The 14,530-nt window shown below is 45.4% G+C and overlaps 1 protein-coding gene across 3 annotated transcripts in view; it reads left to right on the top strand.

Annotated features, from left to right (window-relative positions):
* DARS1 (aspartyl-tRNA synthetase 1) overlaps window positions 1–14,530 on the top strand; it is a 37,372-nt gene that overhangs the window by 21,844 nt on the left and 998 nt on the right. For all 3 annotated transcript variants that reach the window (XM_068119673.2, XM_068119674.2, XM_078779629.1), the window contains 9 exons: window positions 5,379–5,481; window positions 5,822–5,902; window positions 6,174–6,233; window positions 6,340–6,451; window positions 7,385–7,519; window positions 13,413–13,560; window positions 13,953–14,099; window positions 14,287–14,329; window positions 14,421–14,501. In XM_068119673.2, the coding sequence (XP_067975774.2) occupies window positions 5,379–5,481; window positions 5,822–5,902; window positions 6,174–6,233; window positions 6,340–6,451; window positions 7,385–7,519; window positions 13,413–13,560; window positions 13,953–14,099; window positions 14,287–14,329; window positions 14,421–14,501 (910 nt within the window). The remainder of the gene's footprint in view (window positions 1–5,378; window positions 5,482–5,821; window positions 5,903–6,173; window positions 6,234–6,339; window positions 6,452–7,384; window positions 7,520–13,412; window positions 13,561–13,952; window positions 14,100–14,286; window positions 14,330–14,420; window positions 14,502–14,530) is intronic.

The raw sequence follows: 14,530 nt of genomic DNA, 5'->3' as shown, positions 1-14,530 counted from the left end.
AGTTTCGCCGGGTCGAGGCGTCGAGCCCGGGCATAGACAGGCGGGCCGGTGGTCGGAATGTAATGCTCCACACCGTGCTTGATGGAAAAGGTGGGCCGTGTAAGGGCCGGGAACTCGGTGAGGAGGCGGGCGAACTCATCAGAGGTCGAGAGCGTGCACCCAAGCCGCGTCGAGGCGGACCCGCTCGGCGAGCATGGAAGAGAACTGAATGTCTCAGCATTAATGAGCCTCTGATTTTGCACATCCAGCAATAGGCCGTTGGCGCAGAGGAAATCGGTGCCCAGCAAGGGGGTGGATACCCTCGCCCTGACAAAATCCCATGTAAACCGCTGTCCGCCAAAGCACAGTGCCACGGTCCATTTGCCAAAAGTCTGAATAGCGCTGCCGTTGGCGGCTTCCATGGCGGGGCCGTGACTCCCAGCCTCCCGGTCCAACGCCGACGCAGGTAGAACGCTCACCTGGGCACCTGTGTCGCAGAGAAAACGACGTCCGGAGTCGGTGTCCAAAATGAACAGCAAACTGCCCGAACGGCCGACGCTCATGGCAGTTAACGAGAGCCGGCCACCCCGTTTCCTGACTCGCTGAAGCTGCAGGGTGGCCGGCATGACTTGGCCTTGGGCCCAAACCTTGCGTGGTAATAGCACAAGCCTGGGGCCTTCCGCCGCTGGGCCGCAATGGCAGCCGCCACGGTGTCCGCCTGCTTGACGGGGCCGGGGTCCCATGCAGCCGCACTACATTGCTGTCTGGCAGAGAAAAACTTGTCTACTTCCCTGGCCAGGGCGCGGAAATCCGTAACGGGCGAGTTGGCCAAGGTTGACCGTATCTGTCCTGGCAGCTGCTGCAGGAACAGCTCCCTGAAGAGGAAACATGGCCGGTGGCTGCCCAGGAGAGACAACATGTGGTCCATCAGCTCCGACGGCTTTAAGTCGCCCAGCCCGGGTAGAGAAAGAAGCTGGCGGGCGCGCTCGGCCTCAGTGAGTTTGAAGGTGTCGAGCAGCAGCGCTTTTAGCATCTCATACTATACTTGCCTCCCTCCGGAGGATCCTGGAGAAGGCTCACCACCCTGGTCGCAGTGGAGCCGCTGAGCGCAGACACGACATGATAATACTTCGTGTCGTCGGCAGAAATGCTCCGAAGGGCGAACAGGGCCTCAGCCTGCGCAAACCAAACAGCAGCTTGGCGTTCCCAAAATTCCGGCAGCTTAATCGAAACTGCGCTTGTCACCATGTTCGTTTGAAGCCCCCGAAAACATTCGGGAGCAGTCGGGGTCACCAATGTAGGAGTTGCGGACAACGAGAAGGCGAAACACTTCTTAGCTTATTCAAAGCTCCTTTATTCCAACAGAACTAACTCGCGACTGGAACTCATGCATCTTTTATAACACAAAATCACTCGTCAGGGGGCGTGGCTCCAACAACCGAGCGCACGCCACGCCCATGCCATCAATAACCCCACTGGACCCGTGCTTGTGGATTTTGTCCCAATGGGGTAACCCCCACAATATGATAATTACAAAATCTTGTACATTTAATTATTTTGCAAGTGCATTGCTGGAGTTTTGTTGTAATGCTCAGTATTTGTAATACTCAGTTCCAGAGATGAGGATAATAAGCTTGTTACATACACGTCAGGTGGGTCGACGACAACCGTTGACTACCTGATGGTGCGTCGGCGAGATAGGGAGCACCTCCGGGACACAAAGGTGATCCCGGGTGAGGAGGCTGTTTCACAGCACCACTTGGTTGTCTGCGACATAAGGGTGAAAGGTGCGAGGAGAGCTCGGCGGGTGAAGTACCAACCGAGAATGAAGGTGTGGAGGTTCAAAAGAGGTGACAGTAAGGGAGGCATTAAAAGAGAGGCTGAGTAGGGTAGAGGATGATGTGGTTGAGCTTGAAAGTGGTTGGATGTCAATGAAAGATAGTCTGTTGGGAGCCGTTGGTGAGGTATGTGGATGGACAAAAGGACCACCGAGGCACTCGGAAACATGGTGGTGGGATGATGAAGTTGGAAAGAGGATTGACGAGAAGAGGAAGAAGTTCAAGGAGTGGCAGAAGGCGAAGGGTACGGGGGCAGAAAAAGCAGAGCATGAAAGTTATAAGGCAGCCAAGAAGGCTGCAAAGAAAGAGGTAGCAAAGGCGCAGGAGGCATGAAGGAAAATGCTCGGAGAACGCATGGATTCGGAAGAGGGTCAGAGAGCGGTATTCAGGATTGCAAAGCAGATAGCGAAAGAGGTGTGATGTGATGGGGGTGAGTTGCTTGAAGGATGAAGTGGGACAAACCATTGTGGACCCAGATGGAATTAAAGGAAGATGGAAGAGATATATGGAAATACTGTTGAATGCAGAGAATGAATGGGATAGCAACAAAGAGAGTAACCTAGTTTTAGGACTGGCAGAGAAGATAACTGAGAAGGAAGTTGAGGAAGCGATAAAAGCAATGAAGAGTAGAAAAGCGGGAGGGCCGACGGGAGTTGTGGGAGATATGTTGAAGGCAGCGGGAAGTTGGGGTGTGAAGAGAATGACAGAGATCTGTAATCTGGTGATGAAAGAAGGTAGCATTCCAGTGGATTGGGAACTGAGTATCCTCGTCCCTCTATACAAGGGGAAAGGTGATCCTCTGGAGTGTGGCTCGTACCGAGCGATAAAGTTATTGGAGCATGGAGTGAAGGTATTGGAAAGGGTGTTGGAGAGGAGGATAAGGAAGAAAGTGAAGATTGACGAAATGCAGTTTGGATTTATTCCAGGAAGAGGAATGACAGACGCGCTTTTTATTGTAAGGCAGTTGCAGGAGAAGTACATGGAGAAGAGGAAGAAGTTGTTTCTTGGGTTTGTTGATCTGGAGAAAGCATTCGATCGGGTTCCACGCGAAGTATTGACATGGGCATTGAGGAAGTTAGGAGTGGAGGAATGGTTGATCAGAGTAGTGATGGCAATGTACAAAAGAGCGCGCACAGCTATAAGGATGAAGGACGGGAACAGTGGTGAGTTTGAGGTGAAGGTGGGAGTGCATCAGGGGTCGGTACTCAGCCCACTACTATTTGTAGCTGTAATGGAGGTGCTGGCTCAGAACGTAAAGGAGGTTTTACCGTGGGAGTTGTTGTATGCAGATGATCTGGTGTTGATTGCGGAAAGTATGGATGGACTGAAGGAGAGGATGAACAAGTGGAAGGAATATATGGTGACAAAAGGTCTGAAGGTGAATATCGGAAAGACGAAGGTGATGGGAAGTGGTAAAGCATGTGGTGAGTTGGAAAGAACTGGGAAGTGGCCGTGTGCTGTGTGCAGGAAGGGTGTCGGAGTGAACTCCATTCAATGTACAATGTGCGCTGAGTGGGTTCATCAAAAATGTAGTGGTTTGAGAGGGTCATTAACCAGTGTGGCAGCTACATTCAAATGTAAGGTGTGCACAGAGGGAGCTGCAGATGGAGGAAATGTTGAGTTGGATCTTGGAGACCGCGTGAAGCTGGAAGGTGTGAAAACATTTTGCTACCTCGGAGAAATGCTGAATGGAGAAGGTGGATCGGACTCGACAACGGTTGCTAGAGTGAGATGTGCATGGAAGAAGTTTCGGGAACTGAGTGGCGTGCTGACGAGGAGGGGAGTGTCGTTGAAGCTGAAGGGAAAGGTGTATGCTGCATGTGTGAGAAGTGTTATGATTTATGGGAGCGAGACATGGGTAATGAACGTAGAGCAGCAACGAAGGCTGGAAAGGGTGGAAATGCGAATGGTTCAGTGGATGTGTGGAGTATCGTTGAGAGAGAGGAAGACTAATGATGAATTGTGAAAGATGATGGGAATAGAGCCTGTGATTGATGCTGTGAAGAGAAACAGGTTGAGATGGTTTGGTCATCTGTTGAGGAAGGATGAAAGTGGCTGGTTGAGAAGAGTGATGGAAATGAATGTTGAGGGAAATAGAGGACGGGGAAGACCGAGAAAGACTTGGCTAAAGATGGTGGAAGAAGAAATGTGGGCAAGGGGGTTAACAAGGGGAGATGCAGAAAATAGGGCAAAATGGAGAAGATTGTCATGGGGACCACAAGGCTAACCCCCGCTCTAGCAGGGAAAATGGCCTTAAAATGAATGTTGTTGTTGTTGTTGTTGTATTGCTGGAGTTTTGCCTTAATTGGTTATTGTTTTGAAATGGGTTTGCCAGGCATCTGAAATAGTGTTTTTATTAATTTTTAAAGTACAAAATTAAGGCTCATGGAGGAGTTTTTCTGATGCTCAGTGCTGAAGTCTATTGTCACATCGACGGTCTTGCTCGCAGCGGGAATTGATCAACTCCCGAGGATAGGCCAAATCACATGAGAGACCCAAGCAGAGTGAGACCTTATGCGCTCTGGTTGGAAATGCTAATTAAGTGAACATTACCAATTATAACCTCCCTCAGGGATTTTTATCCAAAGCCACGCCGAAACTGTTTCTGGCCATGAGGAAGGATTGCAATGGCGGGTCACTCTACATGAAATGTGTTCTTGCGGCTTAACAGGTTTATTTAAAGGCACATGATGCTGAAAACAGAGAACTCCATAAAGACAAACGATAGACAGTCACGAATGCAAGGAAATAATAATTACACCTGGTATAACGAATCTTTTTTAATTTCAAAGATACCAGTAGGCTACTGGATTGAAATGGCCCCACCAGAACAGGTCTCCAGCCGGACCAGCGAAGAGAGCAGAGAGTGAATCGGCAAGAGATTGTAGGGCAGCCATTGGGAACAGTGGGCCACATGTGGAGAGTGGAGAAGGCTAAACTCAAACGAGGAATGGAAAATGAAGGCAAAGAGAGAAGGACCGCCAGACACGAGAGTAAACAGAACATGTTCAGGCCCCAGCTCACGGCCCTGACTCCCATGTCCACCTTCCTCCCCAACAAACCAGCCTGTCTCATTGTTTGCCCCTGTGGGCGGTCCCTTTTTTCACCTCCCACTGCACCTGAGCATTCTTTGCTTACCGTATGGGACTGGCCAATGAGAGAGTATGTCACCGCCTCTTGGGTGGCGCTGCGTGGGTGCGGTGTCGTCACCGGTGCCGCCCGAACCATCGCCTGCCGCGGGTTGCAAACATCCAAAAATATCCCTTCTGGGAAGACACCTCATGGTGCCTCACCTGGTTCACAGGACGAAAATGATTAACGTTTTCCTACCGAGTGTCTGTTAACTGCCGCCCCTCACAACATACATAAGAAGAGGAACACATCTTCCTTATGGGTTCCTAATTACAGAAAATGTTCTGGCCAACTCAAACACAGCTGCCAAATCTACCAAATACATACCCCCCTTCACCTTAACAATATCAATGTGCAAAGATGGTTGTCTTGGATGGTGCAAAGATTGCTCACTACCTCTGCATGCTCACCAATGTTATCATCCATCAGCATTACAAAGGAGAGCATCGTAGATGTGGAAGGAGTTGTCCAGCCAGTGGACCAGAAGATCAAAAGCTGTACTCAGCAGGATGTGGAGGTGCACCTACAAAAGGTATGATTTCTGGTTTTAAATGATGACACAAACCATAAAGTTTTTGAAATCTTCATCACCTCCTCGCCCACGTACCATGCCTTCCTTCATTCACCCCAAGCATTTTAATTTTGTAATGGATGTATTTCTCAATATGCTGAATAGAGATCAAATGGCCTTTGTGCAAGTAGATGTACGATGTCCAGGTTATGAATCTTGCTCCAAGTTCCATTTCGTATGAGAATTTTAAAAACTCGTGTCCAAAACCTGGTTTCAAATCACGGTGGAGGCAAGTGATAGTAATAACCTCTTTTTGGTAACTTCCTTATCGAGGCCTGAGACTTTCCTGCATTCCGTACAGGTGTTTGTGGTGAGTTTAGCCAATCCTTGCTTGCCTCTACAACTGGACGATGCCAGCCGGCCTCATCAGGAAATTGAAGAGGTGAGTCAGATCCTGCTTTCAACACGCTGTGATGCGCGATCGGGACGAGATTCTGTTTCCGGGCCCATGCTCGACGACATCAATAAAGTCGTGGCACCTCAACTAATTGTTTAGGTTGAGGAATACATTCAACTCTCCCTGTCAGCCTCATTGGTCTTTGCAGTAGAAATATCCCAAATTGTTTGCATTTGTTGATTTTTCTCACATGCATTAATTGATTAAAGTTAAGAAATTTTGTTTCCCGTTTGTAAAACCTTGCGTTCTGTGTCAGGAAGGCCGAGTGACCGTGAATCAAGATACTAAACTGGACCACCGTGTCATTGACATCCGGGTAGGTGATTCTTGCTTTTCCTTCTGATTGAGGTACATGGTGTGATGTGAAACCTACCATTAATCCCGCCTCCATTCTCCTACTTTGTCAATTTTTTTTCCACCAGACCACAACCAACCAGGCCATCTTCCGCCTCCAAGCTGGTATTTGCAGTCTCTTCCGCAACAACCTCATCAGCAATGGTTTTGTGGAGATTCAGACGCCCAAGATAATATCTGGTGAATGTTTCTTTCTGCTCTTGTCTCACCTTTTCTGCAAAGAAAAAAAATGTATATTACCCTTATTTGAATTGCTCCAAGTGGAGAAGATGTCATGTTAGCCTGGTGTTGGCTTAGCGGTTAGGGTGCCGGCTTGGGATCCTGGGTTCGAATCCCGGTCGATCGCTGAATTAACGCCAGGGGGGTTGACTCAGCCCGTCATCCTTCCGAGGTCGGCAAATTGAGTACCAGCTTGCTGGGATGAATGATCCCGGTGTGTACCCCGGTTTAGAATAGGTGCACCGTATCCCTGCGCATCGTAAGAGGCGACTAAGGGTTGGCGTCAGGAAGGGCATCCGGCCATAAAAACATTACCTCAAACAGGGAACCATGATTGTCATGGGGCCCGCAAGGCTAACCCCCGCTGTAGCGGGGAAAATGGCCTTAAAACGATCATTCATATATATATATATATTACCTTTATTTGAATGTATAACTCAATTTGTGGCTGCCTCTCATTTTTGGCAATGTACCCTCGGACTGGAATGCAACCATCACATTGGGCCCTCATTTATTGGTGCTTATACCTCATCCTGCACTGGACCCATCACATTGGGAACTGGAAGGCGATGCTTTGGCTCAACAAACAACTTCCTGATGTATTTATGTCAAGTTTCTTCAGAAGCTAACAAGTTGTTTCAGGATCTACATTTCCGTGCAGGTGTTTGTCATTTGAAGAGTAAAAGTGAGTTGAAAACCTCCTCTGGAATCGAGTATGAGGATGTTTCGTGGTCATCACATTGTATTCCTCAAATGTTTATTACCTAATCATGTGTCGGATTGCGATGTTTGCAAGAGACTTGTAAAACGTTAAGGATACACAAAGACATCCTAAACGTTTGAGTTATGCATCACAAGTGTACAACGTGTCCATATTCCTCCTACTCCCCACAGCCGCCAGTGAAGGTGGAGCAAACGTGTTCACAGTGTCCTACTTCAAGACCAGTGCATACCTGGCGCAGTCACCGCAGCTGTACAAACAGATGTGTATTGCAGGCGACTTTGAAAAGGTCTTCTGTGTTGGTCCAGGTGAGATGAGGTGAACTTTGACAGATTTTCGGTAAAACAGCAATTGGAAGTAAATCCATTTCCTGCCCTTTGTCATGAGCACCGTACGTGGATTTTGGCCAAGTGAGAATGTTTATAACACTAATCCAGTATATATATGAAAGCCAGTTCGTTTTTGGACCATGTTTGTGTGGATGGACTTCCATCACCCTATTGTTTGGACAGCTGGCCTGACTCCACCCACAATTGTAACCTGAAAAACTAGATGGTATTCATAGAATACTTACCCTGTGCACTGTGCAGTCAACTTGGTGCAAGCCAACTTATCTATTTTTGAACTTTTTTTTTTCTTTGATCCATTATGGCTGCCAGAACAAATGAGCGATGACATCAATTTATATTCTCTAATATAATTGTTGCATAGATCATGCTCAATACATTTCAAACTGATCACACTAAGTGTTGTCCCTGTTGAATTATGACGTCATAATTATGGCACCAATGACGTCATCATTAACAACACCTATTCGCCATATGGATTTCTTTACAATGAGCCACGTTTAATTTTTTTTCCATGAAGCGGTTTTGGAGATAGAGGTACAACGTTTATCGGTTTTTCCAAGATGGCGCCTGTACCACGTGACCTATGATGTCATGATTATCATAAAAAATATTCTACAAGAGGAGGTGCTCCTATGGTGAAATTTTGTGTCCATCAGACCAACAGTTGCTGAGAATTTGTTTTTACAATGATCGGATAAGTGTTGTACTTGTCGAATTATGACGACATGACGAAGGCACCGATGACCATCATTAACGTCTCTTATTTCCCATGGGGAGTAGTTGACAATGAGCCGGGACTCAATTCTTTCCATGGAGTGTTTGAAATATAGAGGTGCGAACTTTTTCCAAGATGGCACCTGTACCACGTGACCTATGACGTCATAATTGTCATTAAAATATTCTACAGGAAGAGGCGCTCCTATGGTTAAAATTTTGTGTCAATTGGACCAAGAATTGCAGAGAAAAAAAATTCATATTGATTGAGTCAAGCATTGTACTTGTCGAATTATGACGTCATAATGAAGGTATCGGTGACATCATCATCAACATATCTTATTCCCCATGAGGGGTACTTGACAATGAGCCATGCCCCAATTTTTTCCATTGAGCTGTTTGGGAGTTATTGAGGTGTAACTTTTTTCCCAGATGGCGTCTGTACCACGTGACCTATGACGTCATAATTATAAATAAAAAAATTCTACAGACTGAGACACTCCCATGGTAAAATTTTGTGTCAATCGGACCAACGGTTGCCAAGAAAATGAATTTTAAAAATGCAGACACGGATGCCACACGTATGCACGTACGCATGTGAATGCCTAACCCTGCTTTTTGCTTCGCGAGCGCAGGGTAAAAATCGTATGGCTGCCATTTTGTGAACCTTCATGGGCCTCAGGCCTCGGGTGCCAGTCCATGGGCCAGTGCGAATTATCTGAGCTATATAACCACAATGCAATTTCTATGCAGATAAGCAGTACGCATGTTTTTGCTTCATGTTCACCACCGGTCAAAAGTTTTAGAACACCTCAATTTTTCCAGTTTTTGTTGAAATTTACGCAGTTTAATGTCTCAATGTACTCTGAAATTAAGCATAGAACAAATAAACAATTGGAGATAAAAAAGAAATCATAGAATCATTTTGTTCAACAAAATTTAATTTAAAATATTTGACTCAGCAAAGTAGCCACCTTTTGCAGATATAACCGCCGAACACACGCGTGGCATTCTTTCTACAATGGAAATCGAATATTGTTCGGGAAGTTCTTCCCAACACTGTTGCAGAAGTTCCCACAAATGTGTTGCACTTGTAGGTTGCTTTGCTTTCACCCTTCTGTCCAGTTCATCCCAAACCAGCTCGATGGAGTTTAAGTCTGGAGACTCTGTTTAAGTCTGTGCTGGCCATTCCATGATTTGAAGCCTACCATCTTGTTCTTTTCCTCGAAGGTAGTTTTGACATAGCCTGGAGGTGTGTTTAGGGTCATTATCATGCTGTAGGATGAACCCCTGACCAACTAGGCGTATACCAGCGGGTATTGCATGGCGCTGCAAATTGCGGTGGTAGCCCTTTTGGTTCAGGGTGCCAGTCACTCTGTGCAAGTCACCGACTCTGGGTCCAGCAAAAGAGCCCCAGACCATCACGCTTCCTCCTCCATGTTTGACAGTTGGTGTCACACACTGAGGAACCATCCTTTTGCCTACTCGACGGCATACAAAAACCCTGCGTGATGAACTAAACATTTCAAATTTTGATTCATCGGTCCATAAGACCTTCTTCCAGTCTTCAGTAGTCCACTGGCGGTGCTTCATGGCCCAGGCAAGCCTCTTTTTCTTATTTTGCCATCTTAGCAATGGCTTTCTTACTGCCACTCGACCTGTCAAACCTGCAGCTCAGTCTTCTCTTCACAGTTGAAACTGAGACTTGCTTACTTCGACCAGTGTTAAGCTGTGCTTGAAGCTGTTGTCCTGTGAGCCGCCTATCATGCAAGCTGTTGTCTCTTTCTCTCAGAAACTTGGCTTCTGATTCTGTTTTGGCTTTGGGTCTGCCAGACCTCTTCCTGTCAGAGTTTCCTCCAGTTGCCAATATACTACTTCCTGCAGTGCAATATTGTCCAAATAATGCTTCAGATGGTGTAATAACAGTCTGTTCCAATACTGCTTTTATACAGACAGGGGGTTTGTAATCAAGTAATCAGCAGAGGTTGGGACACCTGTAGGAATTGTTTGCCTCAACTTTCAAGGCTTAATTTACTTACATTGCTGCAGAACAGCTGTAAGTTGTTAACCCATTACTTGTTCCGTGAAGGCCTTTTTTTTTTTTTTTTACAATTTTTACAATATAACTGTGCAATTTACATTATTTTACCGTTTTTCCGAACCTAAACTTTTTTTTAAACCTCGAGCAGTTTACTTCTTACCTTTGTACCATTTCAGGTTATTCACTGGACATTAAACTGCGTAAATTTCAATAATTGGAAAAATTGAGGTGTTCTAAAACTTCTGACCGCTAGTGTATGTACCCCGGATTATTTTTATTATTTTTGGGAGCGCTGGCAGCAACATTCTGTGGCCTATACACCGCCCAAATAAAGGGATGAGCAATTTGTGTAATAAATGAAGGTTTTTGTGTGTAATTTTGGTTTTGGCGATTAGTGTGAAAATGCAGAAGAGTGGCCTGCCATTTTGATTCGCTTGTCTGATAGTTGCTCATAATACGAGTAATCCTTCAGCAAAAGATGAACGAGTTGATTCTTTTCAGACTAAAAATGGATCCTTTTACTTTTTTTTTTAACATGATTTCTCTTGAATATGTTTCCAAACGTCATCTGTATCTGACCAATGGAAAGCTTTTATGTGACACATCTTTAAACGCTCCTCCATGATGACACAATTTGTTTTTATAAAAACACCCTGTTCTGATCAAACCAAAAAGATTCCACTTTATTATTACCTCCACCACCAAAGGTGTATGAAGATTGTGTTGTCACCCCTGTCTGTCTCTTTGTGAACAGGATATCTCAAAAAGTTGTGGACGGATTCGGATGAAACTTGGTAGACAGGTTTTGTATGTGCTAAGGAAGAACGAATTCAATTTTGATGAAGATTTCAGTCCAGATACGATAAATTAAAAAAAAAAAACTGATTCTTCACCATTGAGAGATGGGGGCAAAAACAATATGCAGAATGATATTTTTAAAAGTTGTGTATGACTTATGACAAAACGTGGTGGATGAGTTGGGTAAGTGACAAGAACAAGCCGCTTAGATTTATCGATGCTCTCTGTCTGTCCGTACCTCCCATCTGTGGTTTTTATGCCTCTGCCGATGAAGTTGCCTGAGGCATGTTTTTCGGGTTGTCCGTACGGCCGTCCGTCTGTCCGTGATAGGTTTTCATCACTGCGATAACTTGAGAACGATAACTTGAGAACGGTTGAAGGGATCCAAGTCAAACTTGGTACAGGTATGTAAAATGAGGTAAGGATAAACTGATTACATTTCGGGGTCAAAGGTCAAATGTCAGATGTCCAGACGTTGTGTAATTATTTTACTTTTACCGATCTAACTTGGGAACCAGTCATGGGATTTTCAGCAAGTTTGGTATAATTATATATTGTGATGTGATGATGAACTGATTAGATTTCTGCATCAACAGGTCAAAGGTCAGCTTCTGTAATAGGTTTTTGTTACCGGGATAACTTAATGGCTGAAGGGCATCAAGTCAAGCTTGGTACAAGTATGTATAATGATGTAAAGATAAATGGATTACATTATGGGGGGGGGTCAAGAGGTCGAGCTCAGAGGTCCCATTAGGTAAAGATTGTGTTGCTGTGCTACATTGTGAACCAGTGATGGGATTTTGACTAAACTTGGTACAAGTATCTATTATGATGAAAAGATGAACTGATTAGATTTTAGCGTCAAAGGTCAGAGGTCATGTCAGGTAAAATGTGATACTTGAGAACAGCAGGATTTAAATCAAACTTGGTACAAGTGTTACGGATTCGTCACTTCCGTCTTTGTGGTTGTCATCCACTTGAAGCATTTTTAGTTTCATTTACTATTATTGTTACAGTTTTGGTGTGAAATGGAGATAACTGTCTTCAAAGGTAAAATTAGTGTTTCAAAAGAAAAACGAAATGGATCGGGAGAAACCGGAAGAGGAGGAAGAAGAGGCTGGAGCGGATCGAGTGAGATCAGGAAAGGAAGGCCTATCTGCTTCGAGATGTCGAGCGGACGCTGGTGGACATTGGTCACGAGTGAATATTGGGTTCCCCGGGAAAGGGATTCCTGTGACCGTCGTTATTGCTGTGGCAAATAAACCTGCGAGACAGGTTTTGCTGTTGGTTCTGAAAGTGAATCATTGCTGGAGAGCAGGTACGCCTCCATTACGGGCCCGTCCGCCATTTCACCTCGCACCAGCCATTTCACCTCGCACCAGCCGTTAGCCTGGTCCTCGTGTGTGTCGTGGATTTCGCTTGGGAATTCGCGGTTCTCCGCTTGGGAACTCGCAGTTCTTCGCGGTTCTCCGCTTGGGAGCCGCTGCTCGTTCTTGTCAGCATCATTGTCTGGTGAACCGAAGGTGTGAATTCCCAGTCGCCTTTTGGGTGAACTTTTACCTGACCGATGTCGGCCTGACCTCTCACCCAGCGGCTCTTCTGCAGCGTCGACTGTCAGCCGTCCTGGGTTCAAGTCTCAGTACGACCTTTTTTCTTGTGATCACCGGAGCGTGGATCGACTTTGGTCTGGTGTCGTGACAGTGATTTTGGGGGTGTTAGAGTTCGGAGTACCGTGAGTTATTGAGTTAAACTGGTGGTACCATTATAGGAATTATATGGTGTTTGCTGTGCAATTGAGGTTTTCTTGTACTTGCGCAAGTTGTTATTATTGTGCGATTTTAATACAATACTTGGGTTTTGTATCGATTGATTGGTGTGGTTTCACCATTGGTCATTTGCACACATAATAACACTCTTTCTGCCGTGACTCCTTTCGAGGCTCGGAGGTACACCGTGACCGGGGTTTGCGGAGGAGCACGTAACACAAGTATGTGTAATAATGTGGGCGGAGGCATATCGGTCGACGTCGCGACGTTGAAGTGTCGTCTAGTTGAGACTTTTTCCCATACCTTTCAAAATATTCAACTGGAAGTCATACATGGCTTTATTATGATAACTTACAGAAATAACAAGTTCGAGTTTCAGGGAATTTCCATAATTTTTCAGATTTATGCCCTTTTTGGATTTAGAAAATGTCACATCGGGAGGGGACATTAATTAATTATTGCAAAGCATTTCTCGCTCTTGCTAGTTGTGCGATTTAACGTCCACAATCGAATCGGTTTTCCCTGTACTCAGTGTTCCGCGCTGAAGATTCGAACACACATCGACACCTAACGGAGTTTGTTGGGCTCGACATTGAGATGGTCTTCAACTACCACTACCATGAGGTGATGGAGAGCATTGCTGACACCTTGGTGCAGATCTTCAAAGGCTTACGGGACAAGTGAGCATCCAAACTAGTTATGGTTGTGTAACAGACTTTTCAAGAAAATGTTGAGCGGACATTTTATTGAGTGAATGTGAACATCTGTGCCAAACTACAACTGCTTCTGTTCAGAAGAAATGGTTTTGCCAAAATGATTTTATGGTTGTGAGGAATCACAATTGAAGTGACAAAATATTTAATTCCCTTATCTTTTTCTCCCCCTACCTCCCCCCCTTTTCCCCCCTCCTTTTCTTCTACCCGTCTTACTTTCCTCATTTTCCTCCTTTTTATTTCTCCACTCATCGCCCCCCCCCCCCCTTCTTTCCCTTTTCTGCCCTCCCCCCCAAAATATTTGCATTACACGCACTCCTCCACTCCATGCCCTGCCCCCCACCTCCTGTCTTTTGCAGCTTCCAGACAGAGATCGAGGCAGTGAAGAAACAGTACCCTGCAGAGCCATTCCGTTTCCTGGAGCCAACACTCCGGCTGGAGTTCCAGGAAGGAATTGCCATTTTACGAGATGCTGGCATAGAAATTGGTGACGAGGATGATCTCAGGTGCACCAAAACAAGATGATTATTTGGTTGCATTGTTGTGTTCATAGAATATGAACCTTCAAGTAAAAGTGGGAAGGCGGAATGAACAGGAGGAGGAAATTACTTCTTCCCACCCTTTCTGTAATACAAAATGGCTAAAATGATGTACGTACCGAATTATAAATATTTTTACCTTTTGTCTTTTCAGCACCCCTAATGAGAAACTTTTGGGTCGTCTCGTAAAAGAAAAGGTTAGCCATTACACTTTTGCAAGGTTTTGAAAGATGTAAAAAGTAAATTTACTTTTCTAGTAACGAGGCATTTATTTGTTTTATTTTCCAGTACGACACTGATTTTTACATTCTTGACAAATACCCACTGGCTGTCCGGCCCTTTTACACTATGCCAGACCCCAACAACCCCGTAAGTAATACAGCACTTTGGTTTATACA

The sequence above is a fragment of the Myxine glutinosa genome, chromosome 6, assembly GCF_964187855.1.
Source record: "Myxine glutinosa chromosome 6, kmMyxGlut1.1, whole genome shotgun sequence".
Lineage (NCBI taxonomy): Eukaryota > Metazoa > Chordata > Myxini > Myxiniformes > Myxinidae > Myxine > Myxine glutinosa.
Note: the sequence above shows the minus strand (reverse complement) of the source record. Positions and strands in the feature narration are given on the sequence as shown.